At 40.3% G+C, this 22,417-nt stretch overlaps 1 protein-coding gene across 2 annotated transcripts; it reads left to right on the plus strand.

Moving 5' to 3' along the window:
• The first annotated feature begins 401 nt into the window (after positions 1 to 401).
• Positions 402 to 22,088, plus strand: arhgef6 (Rac/Cdc42 guanine nucleotide exchange factor (GEF) 6). Of its 2 annotated transcripts, XM_026357279.1 has the most exons (22): positions 402 to 735; positions 1,822 to 1,905; positions 3,711 to 3,795; positions 7,097 to 7,218; positions 7,341 to 7,545; positions 7,696 to 7,748; positions 8,012 to 8,106; positions 8,240 to 8,335; positions 8,846 to 8,968; positions 10,327 to 10,465; positions 10,656 to 10,715; positions 12,021 to 12,167; positions 13,155 to 13,241; positions 14,487 to 14,568; positions 14,966 to 15,081; positions 15,258 to 15,437; positions 16,620 to 16,640; positions 18,310 to 18,406; positions 18,992 to 19,078; positions 19,205 to 19,304; positions 19,611 to 19,665; positions 20,257 to 22,088. In XM_026357279.1, the coding sequence occupies exons 1-22, from the start codon at positions 571 to 573 to the stop codon at positions 20,377 to 20,379; spliced, it is 2,322 nt and encodes a 773-aa protein (XP_026213064.1). In that variant the 5' UTR covers positions 402 to 570; the 3' UTR covers positions 20,380 to 22,088. The 2 variants fall into 2 exon arrangements, with proteins under 2 accessions (XP_026213064.1, XP_026213065.1); XM_026357280.1 differs by lacking the exon at positions 16,620 to 16,640.
• The last annotated feature ends 329 nt before the right edge of the window (positions 22,089 to 22,417 follow it).

The following is a 22,417-nucleotide window of genomic DNA, read 5'->3' on the forward strand; positions in this document are numbered from 1 at the left end:
GTTACCAGTTTTTTCTTGAAGTTAAATGGTTGTTTTGCAACAGTCTGATTCTCCTTTTTATTTACTTTTTAAATGGTGAGAATTTCCAGCCATCATTTTACCTTATGATTGTTTATATTAAATGAAGTCAGCATATTGATGGGTGGGTGGGCAGCACATTAGTCAAAAAAAAAACATGACCCACTGGATCTTTATCAAGCTGTAGATGCGTGTGTTAGTTAAAGTTAGCAGACTGGAGTTATTTCTGCATCACTGTAGGTGGTTCATCTTTCATCAGCTCCCTGGTGGAGTTTAACTTACAATTTAATGTGGCAGGAAATGTCCTGTGAGCATGTGCTAGATTGAAGAAGGGGGCAAAAAAAAAAAGACTGTAGATGATATTGTTGAGGTGCCTATTAGCCAGTAGGGGTGATCATCAGTTCAGTGGTTAGAAACAGCGCCGTCCTTCCCCCCACCGCCTCTTTTTTTAACTTGTAGCAGAAGTACGGATGTGAGTTGCATATTGATACGGAACAGCTCGCCAGTGTTTTCTAATAACGCGTGTTCGGGCAATGATCATTTTGTGGAGCTATGAATCCAGAGGAGCAGACGGTAACGTGGTTGATATCACTGGGAGTGCTCAGCTCGCCTAAGAAGAACATAGCGGACCCGGAGGAGTTCTTGAAAACATCGCTGAAGGATGGTGTGGTCCTGTGCAAGCTCACGGAGCGGCTCGTACCTGGATTCACCCCCAAGGTGAGTTGTTGGTTTAACTTAAGTTGGATCAACAAATACCAAACGATAGACGGCTCTTGGTGAGAGGAAGGGAGGGGTTTGGAGCCGACGACACCGACGAGAACTTCTCCTTCCAGCAGGCCTTTCATTTTTCTGTAGCCACCTAGAGTTGTTTGACAAGTTTTCATCGCCGGCTTTTGTTTTCGTCGCGCGTAACGCGCCGCGCATCGAATTACAGTTGGATCTGGCGAGTTTTCAGACGCGACATTTCAATGTGTGGTTTCCTGTGAAGCGAAGAAAAATGTTCCGCATTCTTGACACCCACCAAAAACAGGACAATTTCGAGGGCTCGTCTGCATGTAACGCTGAGCCGAGGCCAAAGTGGCTCGATGAGGAGCGATAGAGGAGGGGACGGGGACGGGGGGTGTTTGCATATGGCTCGCATATTTTTGTTTTCCAACTTTGACGTGATATTTATCTTTAGTAACACACGTTGACAAAGTTGCTGGAGATAAATAACAGTTGCAGAGACGCGTCGTCACTTCCTCCTGCGACTCTTCCCGGTGCGACCTCACCTTTGATCAAGCGGCGTCGACGCAGCTGGACGCGGCCACGGCAAAACCGGAAGTCGGTGCTTCTCCTCCGTGTGGTGCTCTGTGCTTTAAAATCCGCGATCCTCTCGTTTTCGGTGTCCCACAGCGATATTTTAAAAGAGCTGCACGCGTTTGCAGACATGCAAACATGTCCTTTTATAGGCGTTTGAGAGAGTTGAACCCGACGCGGGCTCGATTCGGGATTTTATTTTAAAAGTTGGTGAGCCGAGCGGATGTTTTGCTTAAATCTGGGGAGATTGACGTTTCTGTGGCGTTAATGGTTATGTTTGCATGAAGGGGACACAGGAAGAATCCACAGTTATTCTGTTGACTGGAGGCTCATTCGTCCGGATCACTATAACTGGGACTTTAGACGCTTTCATGTGCAATTTTAAAATGCGCGTAACGTCGGAGCGCAGCGTAAAATAAGTGGCTCTGTCAGATGTCTGTCTGACACACTCAACCGAGGTATTTATTTTTTTTAAATACATTTGTTTCGTGTGTGTGTACTCAGTATTGCCAGGACCCGAGATCTGAAGCCGACTGCATTTCCAACATCAGGGAGTTTTTGAGAGGATGCTCGTCCTTGAAAGTGGAGGTAAGTTGTGCCTCTGTGTCAAGTTTCATGCTCCACCGTCCCATGCTTGGACATGGGCTGTGACCTTTCCCTAACATTATCTTCTTACTTAGCCCTCTGAACCCACTGCAGTTTGCAGAGGGCACTTAAACCAATTCTTGCTTGTGCTGTGAGCTGCTTACCCTGCTGGCATATGTTTTTCCTCACACGTCCATGTGGAAGTGAGCCACATTAACAGACATGCTGTCAGTCACTCCCACTGACCAGACAGGAAGGAAACCTTTGGCCCTCATGACTAGTCTCACTCTTTCTCAGATTATTTTCAACACTGTTTACTTCCCTCACATTTGTCCTTTCCCTCCTTTCTGTTTCGTGCTCCAGTGACCTGATATTTGTTTCTTTCTTTTCTTTCTGTTTTGCTGCAGGTAAACAAAAAAAATCCCCTAGTCGTAGACTTCAGGTCTGTTTTGTTAAACTGTCCTATTATTATAAAAGGGCGAATCATTGGCAGATGTTGGGAGTTTTCTCTGTCTCTGTACCAGACTGTTTGTGACTGCCACGGTGGACAGTAATGTCTCTGCAAGCTTTATAAATAATCTTTTTTGGTTTTCTTTAAACAGCTAATTGAGTCAGCAAGCCTGGCACACTGCAAAGTCAAGTGGTTCAGTAGTTCTGCCCAGCTGGCTTGTTATGTCTGGGAGGTCCCCTTTGCTTTTATCCATCAACTCTGCCTTAGCCCATAATTAGGCCTTTTGTGGGCAGCCAGTAGCTCATGGGCAGAAGTCTGTTTTGGAGAGCCGCTGTCAAATGTACCAGCCAGAGGACGTCTGTGGCATTACTGTACGAGCCCTACCCATTCTGTGGTCAGTGATGTGATCACTGTTAGACAACTTTTTCTCTGGTGTCCGGCCATAGAAAATATTGCCGGTTTATCCTGTGACTGCGCAAAGAGAGCAGCCGTACTACTTTCACTTCTGCCCTCAGATGCAAAATGAGGAAGTTCCAATTACTGCTCGAGTCTCTAAGTGTTTCTTGTTTTGTTTTTGCTGTTCTATCATCTTCATGAGATGATTTATTTCATGAGGCACTGCAGTCATACAGAGTAACATGTATTTATAACATGACTCATGACTTCAGAGCCTAACTGCAGTCAAGGTCTCTATAGAGGCAAAAGGTATTTCTGATTATCATGCTCATTGACCTATTTAGCTATTTCAAATATTGGTAATCAGAGTCTAAATATCGTATCCTTGAAGATTTAATTGGTCACACTAGACTTAACTTTAAATGTGGATGTACACAACTCTTGACCAAGGATGTACTACACAAACTCTATATTTAAGATGTTTTATTTAAAATGTGAAACCTTATCTGCCGGAGGAAAGAAGATAGCAGCCTGAGACGGAGTGAAGCAGTGTGCCCGTGAGCATCGGCGAGTTGCAAACAAGTGTGACGCTGTCTGTTTTATTACAAACCGCTAAGTCACAAAATATGGGTCATGCTCAACATGTCAGCTTTTATCTGTCTTGTTATAGGCTTATTCAAATTCCTGTGTGTTTTATTTATTTATTTGTTCGGTATGTGTGTCTTTTTATTATTTGTGCTACAGTCTGGATCTAGTCTCTCATTCTTTGTCTCACTTTGTGCACTACACATTGAGCTGCATGTCAGATTCAATGCAATCAGTATAAGATGAGATGAGTATGAGATGTTTTAAATTAGACTTTTTCTTTCTTTTTTTTTTTTCACATCCTGAGTTGTATGAACAGGTGATTTTGGGATTGTTTTTGGTGTGACAGCATCTTTTCTGTTCATTTTCCATCCAGGGGTTTGAACCAGAGTGGTTATACACTGGCGAGAACTTCGGCAAAGTACTGACCACTTTGCTGGCAGTCAACTTTGCCACACAAGGTAAGAGTTTTGCTGTTTGTCTCTGTACCTCTGTCTCCCATACTAGGTTGATAATATTTAGGTGCCTCTAAAAATTTGAAATGTCTTATATTACAGTACCTTGACACAGAAATGATAATACATAAATAATACATGTAGTCTTTGCCTCATTTGTGTGCAATGATTAGGGTCTTTTTCATTTTTCACGACCTTGTCAATGCACTCATTCTAAATCACTGCTGGGTGTGTTTACCAAAGGGCAGCTGGCATAGCAGTGTGTGTTTGTGTCATGCTGGGTGCCATGTGCATCCCATAGCTTGATGCAACCTCGATAATATCCTGATTTCTTTCTGTTTTTTTGTATTTTGTACATTTCATCTAAACTCCAACATGAGCCAAAATGAATAATGTGCCTGAAAATGACGATACTATATACCTTTGGACACCCATATACCCTTCTCTATTGCAATTCTTTAATAAGGATGCAGCAATGTTTTGCAGTGGAACAACCCTACAGCAGTTTGGGCCTAATTACTTTGCTTGAGAGTCCTTGTTTGGGAGCATTAAAAAAGATAAAGCAGTCTCACCCCCAGTTTCCATCTCACAGCTGCCAGAAAACAATCAGCAGAATTATGAACTCAGGGTTTTTGGACACGTTCTGCCTATGCATGTTTAGTGATAGATGCATGATGTTTGAAGCTGATTGAGAACCCGTGTTTGTGATATTGCTTTATGTAAACAGTGTAGTAGAATATGTGCCTTAGATTGTTCTTGAAGATGGAGCTGCAGCTAATTAAATTCATGGTTCATTATTATGTTTATTATCTTTCTGATATGAAATGGACTATCACATACTGTCAGAGATGGAGTCTAAGTCAGCAAATACCTTATGTTTGAGAAGCAGGACAAAGCCTCACATTGAAATTTCAACAATCTAAAATGAACAAATGGATCAGATCCTCAACATTTAGAAAATATTAACATTTTTGCACAACAAATCTAATTTTATAATAATGAATTTAATTTATCAACATTCTTTAAATTCCTGATCTGTTTTTTAACCCTATAATCAATTGGATAATTTAGTCTATACTACCTGACATTATTTGCTGCAACTTCATTTTATGTGTGACACTTTGATCACACATTAAAATGATACAATCTCTTCAGTGCACATAAATTGAGTGCGGGATGAATTCCACTGTGCGAAATGTGGACCAGACGCCTCTCAGTGCTGGGCTCTGCCTGATATGCAAATGTTTTATAGGCTGACTTTGCCTAGCAGCTGTTCTCCCATCTTCAGAAGTGAACTTGATTTCAAGTGGATTAGTCACAAGTTAGCTGATTTTGATCAAACATAAGGGGCCTCTGTGTTTTTACACACGATCCTCTTCCAAGCCTTTCTTTGCTTCTGCTTCATCTGGGTCTCTCTGCTCAGCATGTGATGTTTGTTTAGTGTAAATACTTTGGACATTGTCTACATACAAAAAAAATCACAGTGGTAACCTTAGTGCTTAGCTGACAGAAGGCTGCGCGGGTGTGCATGTGTTTCTGGGTGGGGGTGGGGGGGGGGGGGTGGTCAGTCATGTGAGATCTATGACTGCCACCAGCAGTACATGTGGTCTATCCTACTGCCTTCACTGTCCTTTTCGTCATGAGTTATGCCTCAGTGTAAAGCACCCTGATGTCGCAGAATATGGAAAACAACAGGCAGTATCAGACCCTGTTCCATCTAATCACACAGTATAATACATAGATCCCAGAAGATGTGCTGATATAACAAGCCTACACAAAAGCGCAAATTTTACTACGTATGAGTGGACGTGCACAATTTTATAACCTCTATAGAGTTGAACATCTTAACTTTGAATAAAAGGTTTCTAAGGCTCTTATTACTGTTTTTATTCTTTTGTATTTTGCTCAGGGATCATCCAGCAGACCCGACAGGCATCTATTATAGCAATCTATAAGGAATCTTCAATGAATATGTATCTACTTGTTACTCTTTACGTTTCAAGTGAGCGTTGGCACCAAAATTGATGCCTCTGTCAGTGCATCTCAAGGACTGCACTCACACTGCAGGACAGCTGGCAGCTACTGACCCTAAATCATTGTTCCTTTGCTGCAGTGGTTCAGTGCTGACACTGAGGAAGTGGATGTCTGCAACATGAATTTGAATTGGATTTTCTCCTCGAGTCACCCACTAAATTATGCTTTAGATAAAGAGAAAATTAAATATACATAAAGGTGCCATACACATGTTAATTCCCTCACTTGGATCTCACATATTTGGGTTACCGGTAAATGTATGTGAACATTATGTAGGTTTATTAGTTCATTTGAAGTTGAAGTTAGTCAGGACTTTCAGTCGATGTGATAAGAAATCTGGGTCTTTACTGTCAAACTGTGGTGTTAACATACAGCGTAATAAAAGGATGTCATGATTCAAACCAATACGATTTCTCCCGATTCAGTGTTTGAGTCCACCATCAGGAGAACACTGAACAACAGTGGTGTGGTGTGCAAAGCAGACGTAGGTAAAGTCTAGGAGGAAGCCACTTCCAGAAAAAACAACACTGCTGCCAGTCTTTCAATTTGCTAAAGCCCACCGTATACAAGCCAAAAGACTAATGTAAGAATGTTCTGAAAATCGATCAGACTAAAGTACAACTTTTTGGTCTGGATGACAAGCAATGACTAAATACCGTATTCCAGTACCAACCTTATCTCATACGTCCTCATATCGTTATCTCATATCTCATACGTCATACCTTCCTCTAATGGAAGGAACTGTACAAATATTAAAGATTTAATATAATAAACTTAAGTAAAAGCCTTGATGGCTTCCCTTTATTTTTATGACTGAACATGTTTCTTTTTCTCATATTCACAACCTTTAAGAGCCATTGCATATTATAATCATGTAATGTTTTGCAGCTGCTCAATATCTCTTCAGTGTGTCAGTTGTGGTTAAATCAGATGATTCTATCCAAGCATTGTAAATGTGAAGCCTGTGAGCGCAGGCATGTTCATTGTCCCCGGGCTGTGCAGTGCTATGGTCTATTCTCACATGAATTATCATCAAGTTGTCAGCCCCCAAAATATGAACACCTGCGTCATTTATGATGATGATGATGATGATGATGATGATGTTGTGAGTGCATGTCCTTGTTTCAAGGTGAAGTTATGTTATTTACCTGAAGAGAACAATATCAGGGAGTCTTATGTTCAAACATCAGTGTAACCTAAATGACAAGCTTTGTGTTTCCTCTGTGTGTGTGTGTGTGTGTGTGTGTGTGTGTGTGTGTGTGTGTGTTTCCAGACTGTGCTGCTGAAAGGTCATGTTTGCAATCCGGTGGCACCTCTCCTAATCAGTCGTCGACTTCACACACACTCTCCTCTGTCAAATCCAAAGGCTCTCTGCGAAGACAATCCAGATCAGTGGTATATTTGTTAAATTTGTTAATTGCACCATATTTATGCACATATATAAACATATTGATGCTGACAGGCCTGCTGACATTTCTGTTTTTGTTGCTGATTGTGTGGGACAACCTCTCTAACAGGAGATGTCTGAGAACGGTGGAGGTGGGCACTTGATGGTGAAGGCCCGCTTCAACTTCAAGCAGAACAATGAGGATGAGCTGTCGTTCAACAAAGGTGAAGTGATTCTTGTGACGCGGCAGGAAGAGGGAGGATGGTGGGAAGGCACGCTTAACGGCAAGACGGGCTGGTTCCCCAGTAATTACGTCAGAGAGATTAAACCCTGTGGTGAGTAATGCGCATCACCGCCCGGATCATGAATTGATGGTGTTATCATGCACTCATTTGGTCATTTACAATATAGACATTTTGCTAAAATGTATTTATCTATCTGTTTGATGAATATTATGCTTGTGTTGTTGCGTATCCCCTTTACAGAGAAACCAGTGTCTCCTAAAGGAACACAGCTAATCAAGAACTACTATAGTGTGGTGAGTGAACATTTTATTAAGTGAGATCCAGAAAGTGCTGGATTTCTGTTTGTATTCAACCCCCCAAAAACAATGAAATTCTCAATTTCAAACCACACTCTGTCTGCAAATCATGATTTTGATTTTGAGTTTTCACTGTCGACCTGAACCAAAAACAACCCAAAACGTAAAAGCAATACTTAAGTAATGTGCACTAATAAAGCCTAAAATCAAGCTGGTTGTCCTGATCGTTAACCAGTTAACCTCAAAAAAACCTTTTGCAGGTGGTACAGGACATCTTGGAACATGAGCGGGAGTTTGTTAAAGAACTACAAACAGTGCTGAGTTGTTACCTACGAACCCTTCAAGCCAGCGACAAGTAAGAACCATGACAATGTGACAGAACCATTAATGGGCAAAACACACAAGCGATATCTACTTCTCTACTTTGGTGTTTACGTTTCTTTTATTTTGCAAGTAGACAGTTGTTGTTTCTGTTGTTTTATATTCAGGCTGAGCAGTGCAGACAGCGCCACTCTGTGTGGAAACCTGGAGGAGATCCTCACCTTCCAACAGGGACTATGTGCGACTTTGGAGGAGTGTATCAAGTACGTTGTGCTGGAGTTTATATTCAGTCTCTATTAAAACAGTCTCAATGCAGATGTACAGGGTAAACCTTCCTGTGATTGTTTTATAAGACGTAATCAAATGCATCTAGAACCCCCTGCAATATTTCATTTGTATTTTTTAGTTCACCAGTACTGCACTACAGTTATACTATACATTTCTGCAGAGTGTTTCAAAAAACAAACTGTATTTCATTGAAATATTTTGCAATAATTTCCTTCCCCTTTTCCTTCCTATTCATCTCTTCATGTACAAAAAATATACACTTGCAGAGGCTGAAATCTTTTGCCAGATTTCAAAGTTGCAAAAATGCTCTGCTTGTCAATAAAAAAATATCTTCAGGTGGAATAAAACAAACACCGTGGATAATAGCAGCACTCCATTGTTGGGGAAATAATCATGTATGTCATCATCACAAAATGCTGATTTTGCATCTCTTTCTCCTTTTTTCAAACTTTTTTCCCCTCCCTGACTTTTCTCTGACTTTGCAGAGTCCCCGAGGGCCAGCAGCGAGTGGCGGGCTGTTATTTAAACCTGATGAGTCAGATCAAGATTCTCTACCTGACTTATTGTTCCAGCCACCCTTCAGCTGTCTGCATCCTCACTGACCACAGGTCAGCCCCTGTGCACAAAAACAGCATAGACAACCCCAACAGGGATCTTTATTTCTTTTAGTTATTCTGTCATGTAACAAATGTGTTAAGCAAGATTTAAGAATTTTATATTCATGTTAACATGTTTTGTTTTCAAAATTATTATCTTTCAAAGCATAAACAACCCAATCTGAAGGTTGGGATCATCACAATCAAGACATGATTACCCTGGTTTGCAACGTTTTGCTTTGATAAATTACCTTCATTTCTATGGGATATTTTCTTGAAAGATAATGTATAGTCTTAATTCTTCAAACTCCCACAATGATACAGATGAACTTTTCTTCACATTTATACATTTTATAGGGGCCCTTGCTTTATCATCTGTGTGTCTGAATCAGACAGGTCATTTTTTTGTTGAGAAGCTGTACTTTAGCTTTTAGCCACAAGATGGCAGGTGTTCCATCTGAAAATAACCTGCAGGCTAAACTCAGTCTGAGCAGTTATTACATGTTCCTGTGTGCTGAAGGTTTCCTTCTGTCCACTATCAAAACCTGTTACTCTTAACGAGCAGGGCCTGCTGTAATGAAATTATATTTCATAGCTCAGAATCACTGTGAAATAGAAAAATAACGATACTGAAGTGTAAATGGTACAGTCTTGAATAATGTAGAAGTAGAGGCCTGTCAGGTCCTACACTGCGAGCTGCAGATAAAGTTGAATTACACACAGGAAGCTGGCTGTTGACAGGATATATAGAGTTGTGGTTATGTTCAGAGGCAGTGAAGGCGCTTTTTCACAGTAAGCACATTTGCATTTCTGTTGAAAGAGCCTTTTTTGTCACATTCACAATGTTGCCAGCTAGTGTTGCTACAGGATACAATATGATTACAAATTAGGATATTTCAGTAATCTAGGCAGGTTTACAGTGAAGTGAACATGCTGCAGTTGGCAAAAATTGCAAAACAAATCAAGCTGATAACCTAATTTGTTTTGCATTTTTAACCATTACACTTGTAAATATTCTTTCCACAGTTGCACAGATGCACAATATACTATCAAAGCTTTTGTCGTTTTTACTACAATGCCACATACACGGAAACCCTTAGTCCCACTTTCTAGCACTGCAGTAGTTGGAAAGTCATTTTTTCTGTTGTTACTGTTTTTCCCATGTTTAGTAACTGCAGCTTGTGTGTGTAAAGCTAAACTGCAGCTCTGTCTATGGTTAAAACATATAAATGTAGTGTTCTTGAATCTGACATGTACAGGTGTGGTGCCACTCTGTACTGTGTCGTATATCTATGTGGAAATGATCTTAAAACAAAAAGATTTATCCTTAACAGTGCATTAAAAATGTTTTTTTGTTGTATATTTAACAGTGAGGAATTAGACAAGTTTATGGAGAGCCAGGGAGCAAGTGCTCCAGGGATCCTGACCCTAACTACCAGTCTAAGTAAGCCCTTCATGAGGCTCGACAAATACCCGACCCTGCTGCAGGAGCTAGAGAGACATGTGGAGGTACAGGATGAAATATCTAAATATATACTGAAAAAGATACAATAAAAGGTTTAACTGCTGTATAAACTGCGTGATTTACAGCCAGCAAATCTTGAAAATGTTTTTTTCCAATCTGTGACTTCCTCTTGACATTTAACATATTATCTAGTATGTGTACTTTTTTGATTTAATGTTTTTCTATCTGCCACAGGAAGCCCACCCAGACCACACAGACATTGTGAAGGCAACAGCAACCTTTAAGAGCCTAGTGGTAAGTCTGGCCGTCAAGAGTTCATGCGTCTTGAACTAGTCTTTGAAGAAAATATTGTTCATCTCTACCTGCCATTAAACTTCTTCCAATGCAGAACAAGCCTTAACTGAACAACCTGAAACGCCATAATGTCCAATTCTCATGTAATGTATTGTATTGTCCTCTGGATTTCATGTTTTTATTTATTAACCCAACTCAGTTTATTAGCCCTGCAAAAAAATTCAAGACATGAGAGTGCAATTGAAGTAAATTAAAATTTAAATGAAAGCTGTTTTAATCTCGAACACGAGTTAACATATTAAAATGCCCAAATGAGTATTATTGGACAGACTGTTTAAAGTTTTTATAATGTATCATAGTCAGAGGAACTACACACAAGTTGCAGTGTAACGTACAAAACCAAGACATTTCTTTATATAAGAATTAGTGAAGGTGTCTGAGGCTTTTTTTTTTTGTCCTGCATGTTGAGTGATTGTGTTATTCCTACAGTGGGTGGCAAGTAAATGGCATCTAAAAAGAGCTGAGTTTGAAACAAACACACACTCTGTGCTTGAGTGAACTCTGAGACACAGTTTCCCCAGCGTAGCATGCAGTTCCTCGCAAGAATAGACTCAGTGACTCACTCATGTTTCTTTAACAGGGCTGCACAGGAAAGCAGGAAAAAAAAGTCACACAGTTCTGACTATTGTAATTTCTAGGTCTAATTTTGTATGTGTGTGTGTGTGTGTGTGCGTGTTTTGAATGAGTGGTTGAAGGGGCAGGCTCTTAAGAAATGCTACTTACATCTCTGCAGCGCTCTCTCTACAGAAACTCGTTTTTTAATACTTTGCGGTGGAAAAAGGTAGATGTTGCATTGTCATTTTTCCTGTTTGAAGAGGGAGAGCCCCTGCGTAGCACCTGGAAACGTACTACTTTATGTTACAGGTTATTCCTTATACCCTCAGGAAAGAAGTAAAAAAAAAAAAAAGTAACTGCTGGAAGAAATGTGTTTTTTGCTTTTACTAAAACTGAGTCCATAGTGGAAAAACCCTGCTCTTTGTTATTCTGTATTTTTAAAGGGCAAGCAACCACATTCAATGTCTTTCGGTATTATAAATTTTACCGGTTTGCATTCATCTTTAAGCAGTAATTTTGTAAAAGGAGGTGTCAGATATTTGACATTGTAGCATTTGGACTAAAATTCAACTTAAGAAATGTACACTTTTGATTTTCACCTCAAGTTTCGTCCTCCTACTTGACTGATGCTAAATCGTGTGCGTGTGTGTGTGTGTGTGTGTGTGCGTGTGTGTGCTTGTGTGTGTTTAGACGCAGTGCCAGGATCTGCGGAAGCGCAAAAACCTGGAGCTTCAGATCTTGTCAGAACCAGTGCGAAGCTGGGAGGGAGACAGCATGAAGAGCTTGGGCCATGTGGTCTACATGTCCCAGGTCCATGTGAAAAATGGGTCCATTGAGGTGAGAGATTTGGTAAAGTTCAGGATAAACAGCCATGTAAATGTGTGTCTCCCAGTGAAAGCTGTAGATCAGAGTTTGCCTCAGTCAAGGAGGAAATGGCATCATAGTAGGAAAACTGTCACTGGTTGTATTGGATTACTACACACAAAATGTCCTGTAACATGCACAGAGAAGAAGAAGAAGAAGAAGAAGGATTTTGTTCTTTGAAAGAGTCTATCTGAAACCATCCCTTGTAACATTAAAATGAGCATATTGATTTCCTAATAGCAAACAGTAACATTCAATTGTCATATTTGCTTTGTTTTGAAGTGTTGTCCCTACATTTAGTCGACAGTCAAGTGGACCAGCTCAAGTAATATGCATTAAATTCTAAGTTCTGATTGTGGAAACATGTGGTTTATGATGCACTTAGGCAGACATGGGGAAATTCACCTTGAGGTGAAGTGCTCTAGATTTGTTTGACTAATTCAAAGTATCACTTTCAATAAGTTTTTGGTAGCATAACCTTGATTTACTCAGTGTATTATTATATCAAACATGTTTATCTCTAATAGTCTAAATTTGTTATGATGTTCCGAGGCTCCGATGTTCCCCTGTTGCTAATTCAGTATACCCCTCAAGCATCATAAAAGAAACCTATGTAGGCCATATGCAGATTGAAAAGCCCATTCTTTTTTGTGTGGTTTCTGTACAGGGGTCGGGTTTGAGTTGGTGGTTGGAAGAAAGCCAGAGGTAGACATTTGGATACACTGTCTGTTAATCACTGCCAACCGCTTTCCAACCACCATAAATGTTTCATAACCTTCTTGTCAATTTATCTTATTTTCCATTTATATATGAAGAAAACTTGTGAATAATTTTGGTTTTGTATTAGTGGGTGTCACATGAACTGGCATAGATTTGGTTTTTAAACCTTTAACCAGCCAACCTGTAAAAAGTAATGGGTCACATACATAGCAACTGCATGTCTTTGTCTCTTTCTTGCAGGATAAAGAGGAGCGTTATTTAATGCTGTTCCCTAATGTGTTGGTAATGCTCTCCGCCAGTCCCCGGATGAGTGGCTTCATTTATCAGGTGCGCTGCTACAAATGTCTCCTACATCAGTTCACGCACTGGGTTTTACGCAGGTTTCGAGTTTTTTATTACCCTGTAAATTGGTCAAACTAAATACCGTTTAGTTTGACATATTCACAGAATATATTTCTATAAAATAACAGCAACATTTAATATTTATGCCAATAAATTCCCCTCATGTTTTTAATATTTTTGCATAAAAATGACTTAAACATGATCAAAATGTCAAGTCTAAAAGTAGGGTTGTGGGGGCGCACATTGGGTGGATAGGCACATTACACCCAGGACAGGTTACCACTCTATCACAGAGCTGACATACAGAGACCGACAGTCATTCCGCCACCACAGTGTCTCACAGATAGGGAAAAAGTTTTTGTGTGGTTGTCAAACATAAGACTTCAAAATCCTCCACTTTTGACTCGTGTCTGCAGAACATTCTTCCGATAGTTTTTCTGCTTATTCACATGATCTTGAGCAAACTGTAGATGGGCAGCCTTGTTTTTTTTTTAGGAGTAGTGACCTCTTGGTAACACTACCATGCACACCACCATTTGTTGGTCAATGATGGTGAACCCAAACAATGATATTAGCTGCTGCAAGAGACGCCTTTAGTTCCTAGAGGTTTCCCTGGGTTTCCTTGTGACCTCATTGTGATTACAGCCGATCAGCCATTCCAGGTGAGGGGAACAGTGGTGTTCAAAGCTTTCTACTTGCACGCTGTCTTCTTAAAAGTCAACCGATGGAGTCCAAACTCTTTAGAAATTTGTATGTAGCGTTTTCCAGCTTGTTGAAATCTCATTTGTTTGAGTCATGACACACTTCTACAAACTGCATTGTCAGGATCAGACTTTTATAAAGAGCCAGATTTCTCTAGCTTAAATAGAACTTACATTGGACTTGTTATCCTGGCTGTAACGGCTGAGTCCCATTCAGATAAGGGATAGTCTTGGAGATTTACATAGTTTTGCTAAACACATATATTTAATATTGGATAATTTTCCACTTTAAATAAATAAGTTTTGTTTTATTTTTTGTTTCATTGAGTTTCCTTTTATTTAGTTTTATCACTTTTATGAATGTCGGATCAAGTTTAAGTCATATTTATGCAGAAATAGAAAAATAAGGTTGAAATTTTAAGTGGCCATGTATCTCGTAATCGTTCATTATATTCAGATGATGATATGCTACTTCTCTCCCTGCTGTGACATGGCGTTTTAGTTCCTTGTTCTTGTTTGTACTATCCAGGGACGACTGCCACTGACAGGCACCACTGTAATGAGACATGCAGAGGATGCGGACAATGCCCACTATGCGTTTGACATCACAGGTTTGCATATGACACTGTGAAGAAAAATATGACTAATTCTTCAATTCGGTCAAAGATTTAGCCGTAATATAGTATGATGAGCTGAAACCCGAATTGAGAATCTTAGATCAGGTTGACCAGTCGCCACTCCCCTGTGAGGTATTTAAGCCGAAAGCAATCTGCTTCACACACTAAATAAGATAAAGATAATTAGTTTCTGAAAGCCCAGTAAATGTGAAACCTTAAATTGTTCTGATATCAAGTAGGAAATGGAAATCACAATATCACCATAGTAACCACAACATATTCTCTCAAAAGACTCTAGTTATGTCACCTTCATTGGCCAGGACAGTATAAGAATGTGAGGTTTGCAACTGTTTGTGTTTGTGCGTTTGACATTTGCATCTTCTTACTGCAGGAAGCATGATTGATCGCATTACAGTGTTCTGCAGTAGTTCCCAGGAGTTACAGGAGTGGCTGGAGCATCTTCAGCCATTTAGCAAAGGAGGCAGCCCTGCAGGCACCATCTCAAAGGTTAGGATACATGCAAAACAGCGTCAAAACAATACCAACAGTGAACCATGAACCATGATGAAGTGTGAAAACATTTTGATGTTCTCACCTTGAGGTGACAAACTTTAGACTCAACCTTCAGTGCACATATACTGTAATTCTCACAGTGACTGTTTGCTTGTGACTGTCCCATGTAGAATTTAGAAGGCAAACCGCTGAGCATGGTGGGTACCCCCACTCACTTGTCCCATCTGGGCAGCCTCAGCACCATCAGTCGCGGGCCCCTGGAACCGCCAAAAATCAGCAAACCCTGGTCTCTTAGCTGTTTGCGCCCTGCACCCCCCCTCAAACCTTCTGCTGCGCTGGGCTACAAAGAGGTAGGAGGTTGTAGCGCTGCACAAACACACCTACACAAGCTTAATATGCATTCCTGATAAGCTATCATACAGCATAATGTTCGCAAGGAAGTCCCCTCTCCTTTTCAAGTCCCCCTCTTTTCCTTTTTCTGCCTCTGTCTTCTCAGACCTCCAGCGTTCTGTATTACGCAACATTTTCCCCCCAAACGTCAATAAGGTGCTTTAACACTGCTTTAATCTATGCATTGGAGTTACATTTAGGAGTAAACTCTATAGGTAATCACTCTAAATGATCTAGTGGTCTAAACATTTTTATTTTGTTTACCAACTTGAATGTGAACGTAAGTAATTCTCACTGGATTAGTAACTCCTTCTTATATACCGTAATTGAAGCACTTCGTGGTCACAAGTTCTCATAACCTTGTAACGTGCTGTGATGACAACAGGAAAACCTTTTACATATTGGTACTTTGTTTTATTGCGGGGGCGAACTACATAAAGGACATGGTGCATGTGAAAGGCAGCAACAAACATTGTGGAATCATTGTTGATTGTGGTGTAAACAGAAAACCTTTAAAGGCTACTGCAGCTGTGTCTGACACATGGAGGGATGTGCTGCTGTTCTGAGCAAGTCTGTGCCAGTAACGGCAGCATTGAGTTTGACTGGCACTTGAAATAAAAAAAGTGGTTAGGAGCCACTTGTCCTTGATGAGCTTTATGAGCTCTGTGGTCCACGTGGGAGGCAGTAGCTTCAGTCAGCACTTTAAAACTTTCGGTTTCTCAAAGACTGCCACAGTTTTGTTATGTGTTGAACGTACACTGTATCCACACATTGCATGTGTCTAGCCACTTCTTTGACAAGCTGTAATCTGAATATGACTCTCTGTAGGTTTTAACACTAGTCACACACGTACAGTGTTTTAGCATAAACTCTGGCTTGCAGCCATCTTGGACTGCAGAGATTGCACGCGTAGTCCTCTAAATGCTTAACCCTCTATCTGCCAATTTCTGAAATTATTACTGTATATCTTTCTTTTTTACATACAGTAATCACTGTCAGCCTATGCTGCATTGACAAAGAGAGTAGGTGAATGGACGTAGGGGTGTAAAAATGTTCACCATTAACTCTCTATCACGTCTATCTCTCATTGTATTTTTCATGCACATTTCCCCTTTTTTCTTTCTCCATCCTGCCTTCTGTAGAGGATGTCTTATATCATGAAGGTAAGGTTAGATCACTCTCTCTCTCTCTCTCTGTATGTGTGTGTGTGTGAATAAGGATGTGGGTTTTGGGGGTGGGATGGGGTTGCCTGTGTGTGTGTGTGTGTGCGCGTGTTTGCCCCGGTGTCGAGCTGGCTTGTCATTGCGCTGTTTGCATCACTCCTCCCTCATTGTCATCTGTTGGTTTCCTGTTTTCTGTAGCCCTGCGTGTCTGCAGTTGCTCTTTTCCTCTTATTCCCTGTACTGACTCGAGGTTCCACTAACCAAGTATGGTGTCACCTATGTATTGAAACGTTCTGATGCAGCAGTAGTAGTCATTTCTACTAGGGGTGCTATTTTTGGAAATCTAAGCACAGATTGCAAATTTCAGTCAAGTCATTCAGACAAAAAGTGCATTTGCATGTGTCTTACTTGAATATTCATCAGCCCGAATGGCTGCAATATGTTAGATGACGTCTCCTTTTAAGCTAATTTGATGTTTCGGGAAAACTGCAAACTATGTTTGCAGTGTATTAGATGTCAAAATAGTCTCTATATTATTTACCAGGTGGCTCAAAATGAATATTAAACCTACTCTGTCTAAGGAGAGCTTCTGTAAGGCTTTGTTTCTATAATTTTTGCTCCCAAGTGTCCATAAAAATCAGTAATGGCTCTTTAAAGTGATGTAAATATCACAGAACACGTGTGCGCTGTGCGTATTTAATGTGCTCCAATCTTGGCGCTAGATTACTAGTGTGCCGCTGAATTGTCTTGGCACATCGCGCTGCACCCTATCACCTCTCCGTCCACTGCTGACATGATTTCCCAGAACACCAAACCAATGCGGAAAGAACCTTTTGAGTTGTGTGGCTGCATCAGTGTGAATCCCTGAACCTTTTCAAAGATTCTATGAGACACAGTTCAGTCAGTTCTTCCTCCTGATTCTCATGAGCAAGACTGTGGTCGAGTTTCGGGATCCTCCATGAGTGAGTTTTATGGTCTCTTTTCCCATTGCGTGTTTCGCGGAGCTTCTCCCTTACAGGCAGGGGCATGGGGGAAAATGACATCATCACATATGTAAAGTGTAACAAGAATAGGTGTCGTATGCAAGTTAGAAGTTATTACTGTGAAATACATCATCATGACTAAACAGTTATTTTTGGTGAGCAAATTATTCATCACACCTCTGATTCATTGTGATTGGGAGAGGAAAAAGTGCTTTTCATTTGTTTTCAGCCCCTAAACTCAACCCAACAGAACAAAAGTGAATTCTCTCTTCATAAAACCACATTATTGTGGTTTGATACTGTCACAAGGCTGTATCATCAGAAATTCCTTCCTCATGGCTTTGTAAACACATGAATCACATGATGCACACGCAAAATATTTTTTCTCCTGCCCTTACTGTAGTCAGTGGCGGCTGAAAAGATGATGATTGATAATATTCTTAGTGCTTTTTTTAGTCAGGCACTGGTAGGCAGGACTCTCTAGTTTGATCAGTCATCACCACATGCTTGCTGCCTCGTTTGTTGATGGTATTTTGTTTTTTGATGTTCGTTTATAAGGGACACGCGTCCCTGTGAGCTTGCATTGTGTTTGGTTTGGAGCCTTTGCTTTACAGGTGTGTGTAGCTGTGTGTGTGTGTGTTTGTGTAAATAAAAGATCGACTGACCTTAATGTTGCATCCCTTCAGGATTCCAGCAAAAGCCCGCGGCCTATAAAGAAGTTCCTGCCAGGTAACAGGAAGAAAGAGCGGAAGCCGTCTGATGACGAGATTCAAACAAGGAAAAGTACGATTTTTTTATGTGTGTGTGTGTGTGTGTATGCTTGTATTGAAAGTGCAAGAGATTACCTAACACACGCTTCTGTCGCTTTTTTAAATGCAACTCCATTTTTAGTCGATCATGCGATTTTAACGCTGTTGTTGGTCATAGTGGTCATAGAAATGGTGACACATTTTTTTCTCAAGTTGTTTTGATTGTGATAGTATCAAACAACCCGAGCATGTGCTGTGCTGAAGTGCGAAAAAACTTTTGCTCTAATCTTGAGGTGACAAACATTAGACATGGCCGTCAATGCACGCATCATTCTCACACACTAGAAAGTACAGATTGACTGATGTATGGAATTAATCCACTCCACTCTTACAGATCTGAAGCCTGTGAGGCACATTGTTTACAAGTACAATTAAGACCAGTGTGCAAATTGCAAGAGCCATTCTGATGCAATTACATTTTTCATGCACCTGTGTAGTGTGTGGAAATTATTATAATAGGTTATAACTATTCTAAAGCTCGTGACACCACAACGCTCTCTGCTAAAACAGGGTTCTGTATTTTTATACCTTGGTAATGTTTGTGTGATTGGTTTGTCAGGTACGGTCGCTCTGGAGGAGGACGCTCAGATACTGAGGGTGATTGAGGCATACTGCACAGGAGCAAGCCTGCACCAGACCACCACAGGTGTGTGTTTGTACCATGGGGGGAAAAAAAGGTTTCTTTAATGTCGTGTTTTACTTCTTAACTTGAAATACTGATGTACCATAAATTGAATTCTGGTTTTCCATTCATTTGTATGTGCATGTGCAGCTGTGCGGAAAGAGTGTGTCCCTCAGGTGCTCCTGCCAGAGGAAGAGAAGATCATTGTAGAGGAGATGAAGAGCAACGGGCAGACGGTTATTGAGGAAAAGTATGTGTAATTATGACTTTGGAAAATAGGCTTTCAGTTACTCATTGTACTAACGGTGACAAACAGAGCTGTGGCATTATTTGTATTCAGAACCTGCTGTTCTCTGTAATTGGATTGAGCCTTATGATCCCACTTAGCCTGCTGAGGCATGAATCTTCACAGAATGACCTTGGGTTTGAAGCTAGCGTGACCTTCTTGAACACATGTATTAACTAATGTGTTTTCATGTCTTTATTCAGTGAGCAGGTAGAAATAAATATTGCTATTGTCTTGCAAACTGTACCGTATTTCCTTTATGTCTTTCAGGAGCCTGGTTGATGCTGTGTATGCTTTAAAGGACGAGGTTCACGAACTGAAAAAGGTGCATGGTTTGTTTGGCCACTGTATTGCATTATTATCTCACCATCGATGTATATGTAGACAGTTTTGCATGTGTCAACAACAAAGCTATGTGTCCTACTTTGTAAAGCTGACACTGTGCCTGTGTTTGGTATTTTCTTTGGGGGGGTTGCAGATGTGGTTAAATGTTCTAGAGCCCCGCAGGTACCAGTATGAGCATGGAAAAAATGTCTGGTAACAATGTAGTGACGACTTCTTTTTTACATCGGCACATAGCATGAAATCCGTTTTGTGGTACAAAGATCATTCATAACCGATCAATAATTAAAATCATTTTTTAAATTATTTTTTTAAATATTTTTTAATAATTATTAGATTTAAAAACTCTCTGCTGTAAATAAAAGCACTTAGAACTACATTAGCTTGCACTAAGAAAAATAAGTCACATATATATCAAAATATACTGCTATTTACTGCTCTCATATCTGAGCAACTCTTTGTTTTATCCCCACAGTTAGCATTTATTAGCATTATATCAACATTTAATCAGTGCTGTATTGAACTATAATGTACATAAGGCAACAGCCTATTAAATAGTGACGTTGTTTTTCAGGAGAATAAGTGGATGAAGCAGTTTCTGGAGGAGGAGCAAAAGTCTCGCAAAGAGCTGGAGAGAGTGGTCCGAAAACTGGCCAAGCAAAAGAACGATTGTGCTTGGGATGACGGCGGTCACTGAGCACCTCCCTACAATCATCCTCATCTTAGTCTGGCTGTGCTGTATGGACAATGTAAGCATGCTTGCAGGAACAGAAAGAGTGCGAGTGTGTGTGTGTGTGTGTGTGTGTGTGTGTGTGTGTGTGTGTGTGTGTGTGTGTGTGTGTGCGCGCACACACGCATTTGTGTATCCGTCTGTGCTGCATTTCCATATTTCAGTCACAAATAGAGTTGGACTTATTTCTGACAATGATACTTGAAGTTACTTCTTCAAGTGCTGGAGTTTCGTTTGACATTATGATGAAATCTGTCTTCCTGGTCCAGCCTCACTGGATGAGACCACAAATGCTGAAGCAGCTCAGCTAAACCCAGACTTATAAGGTGGGATGTCTCAAACATACTGCCTCTCGGCGACTGGCACTGTGAACACTCCCCAGCAAATGGAACCATTTTTGACATGGACAAAAACAAATTATCCACCGCTTCTCTTGCTTCTGTTGGAAATAGAAAAGGATTGTGAAGCCATCAAATCCAATAGGTGTTCTCTTGCATGCACTTGTGTTACACAGGGGGCTGCTCTGTTCACGTCATGACTTTTTTTTTTTTTTTTTTGTCATTGTCATATTTTATTTGTCACATTTGTCCCAGCGAGGAAATCGATTTGTTGAGCTTTCAGAAGCATGTGTGATTGGCATTTCTCATAACATCCCAACATCCACATTACACTTTTCAAGGCTGTTTTATGGGTGTTTCACCAACTTTAAGGGTCTAGATCATTGTCTTATACTAACTTGTTTCCAAATGCAGCCTTTGACCATTTATTTTGCAAACTGCATGAATGTACAGTGTTTCTACAGTATGAATTCTGCATCAGAAATGTGATAATCAATATATCCAGATGTATACTCCAAAGCTATCAGGGATGCAGCTGCATAAAAAAATAGAAAACTATGATTATATTATGAATTATATGTCATTTGTTATATAAGAGTGCACATAAGGAATGGCACCCCTGGTCTTCTTACTAAAATATATTCAAGTATCATTTTATCATATTGATTACATAGCCTTGCTTTCTTTGGATTTTTTTTAAAAAATTCTTTATTTATTGTTCACCCAAGCATTTAATCGTTGGGTTAGCCGTATAGATTTACTGTAGTTCTGCTGCCTCTGTCGGAAATTTTAGAACTACACTGGCAAAGAAAATACCCTTGTTTTGGCCAAGGCAAAGTAAACACTTCTTTTCACAAGTGTGTGTGTGTGGTGACCTGAGAATTTAGAGGTTTCTGTTCGCACCCTTTATGACCTCTTAACAGGTTCCTGCAGAGCTAATCAAGACAGACTGAGGAAATCAACGGAGAGACAAATGTATTTGTTGGTGTAGAGTAGAGCTCAGACATTTAAGTGCCTCCGTAAGAGGTCAATAAACCTAAGAGAGTTTAAGACCAGATTGCGACTAAATGAGTGATTTATACTGAATGTTTCACAGGTGGTTTACTGTAATATTTCATTGAGAAAGGCTCAAATTGAATGGGTATACAACAAATAGGGCTTTGCATGCTATTTAAGATGCACTCTCTTTCCAAGGACCCACAGCGCTACATTTCCTCATGAGGTTGAGGCTGAAATGCAATAAGTGACTGCTTTAATAGCTGACCCATGTTTTAGTTCCAGCAAAGTAGGTAAATTTTGGCGAAATCGCAATAATAATGGATGAAATAACCCATTTCATCAACCAGAAAAAAAGGGCACACAGTCAGGCTACACATCATTCTTCATTTGTGTTGATTTCATCTACGTCTCCTGACCAGGACCCAGCCTTCATTATGAATTATTCAAAATGTTGGTACATATTATAATAATGTATTACGGTACAATCCCTGTTTTAAATACTCCTCTTTACAGGGAGGTCAGAGCACTGTGTAGGGTACAACAGAGCACTGGTACATCTGCATCAGAGTCGCTGTGTTGCTCAGGGGCACTAAAGCAAGCTCAATTCCTGCTCAGGCGCTGAAAGTGTCGTTGTCTTCAGCATTACAGAGACTCTGCTTCCTGTGCAC

The sequence above is a fragment of the Anabas testudineus genome, chromosome 10, assembly GCF_900324465.2.
Source record: "Anabas testudineus chromosome 10, fAnaTes1.2, whole genome shotgun sequence".
Classification (NCBI taxonomy): domain Eukaryota; kingdom Metazoa; phylum Chordata; class Actinopteri; order Anabantiformes; family Anabantidae; genus Anabas; species Anabas testudineus.

Coding starts and splice junctions, on each gene's coding strand:
- arhgef6 (XM_026357279.1), top strand. CDS start 571: ATGAATCCAGAGGAGCAGACGGTAACGTGGTTGATATCACTGGGAGTG. Junction 7,546..7,695: donor CAGAGAGATTAAACCCTGTG/GTGAGTAATGCG, acceptor TCCCCTTTACAG/AGAAACCAGTGTCTCCTAAA. Junction 13,242..14,486: donor TGAGTGGCTTCATTTATCAG/GTGCGCTGCTAC, acceptor TGTACTATCCAG/GGACGACTGCCACTGACAGG.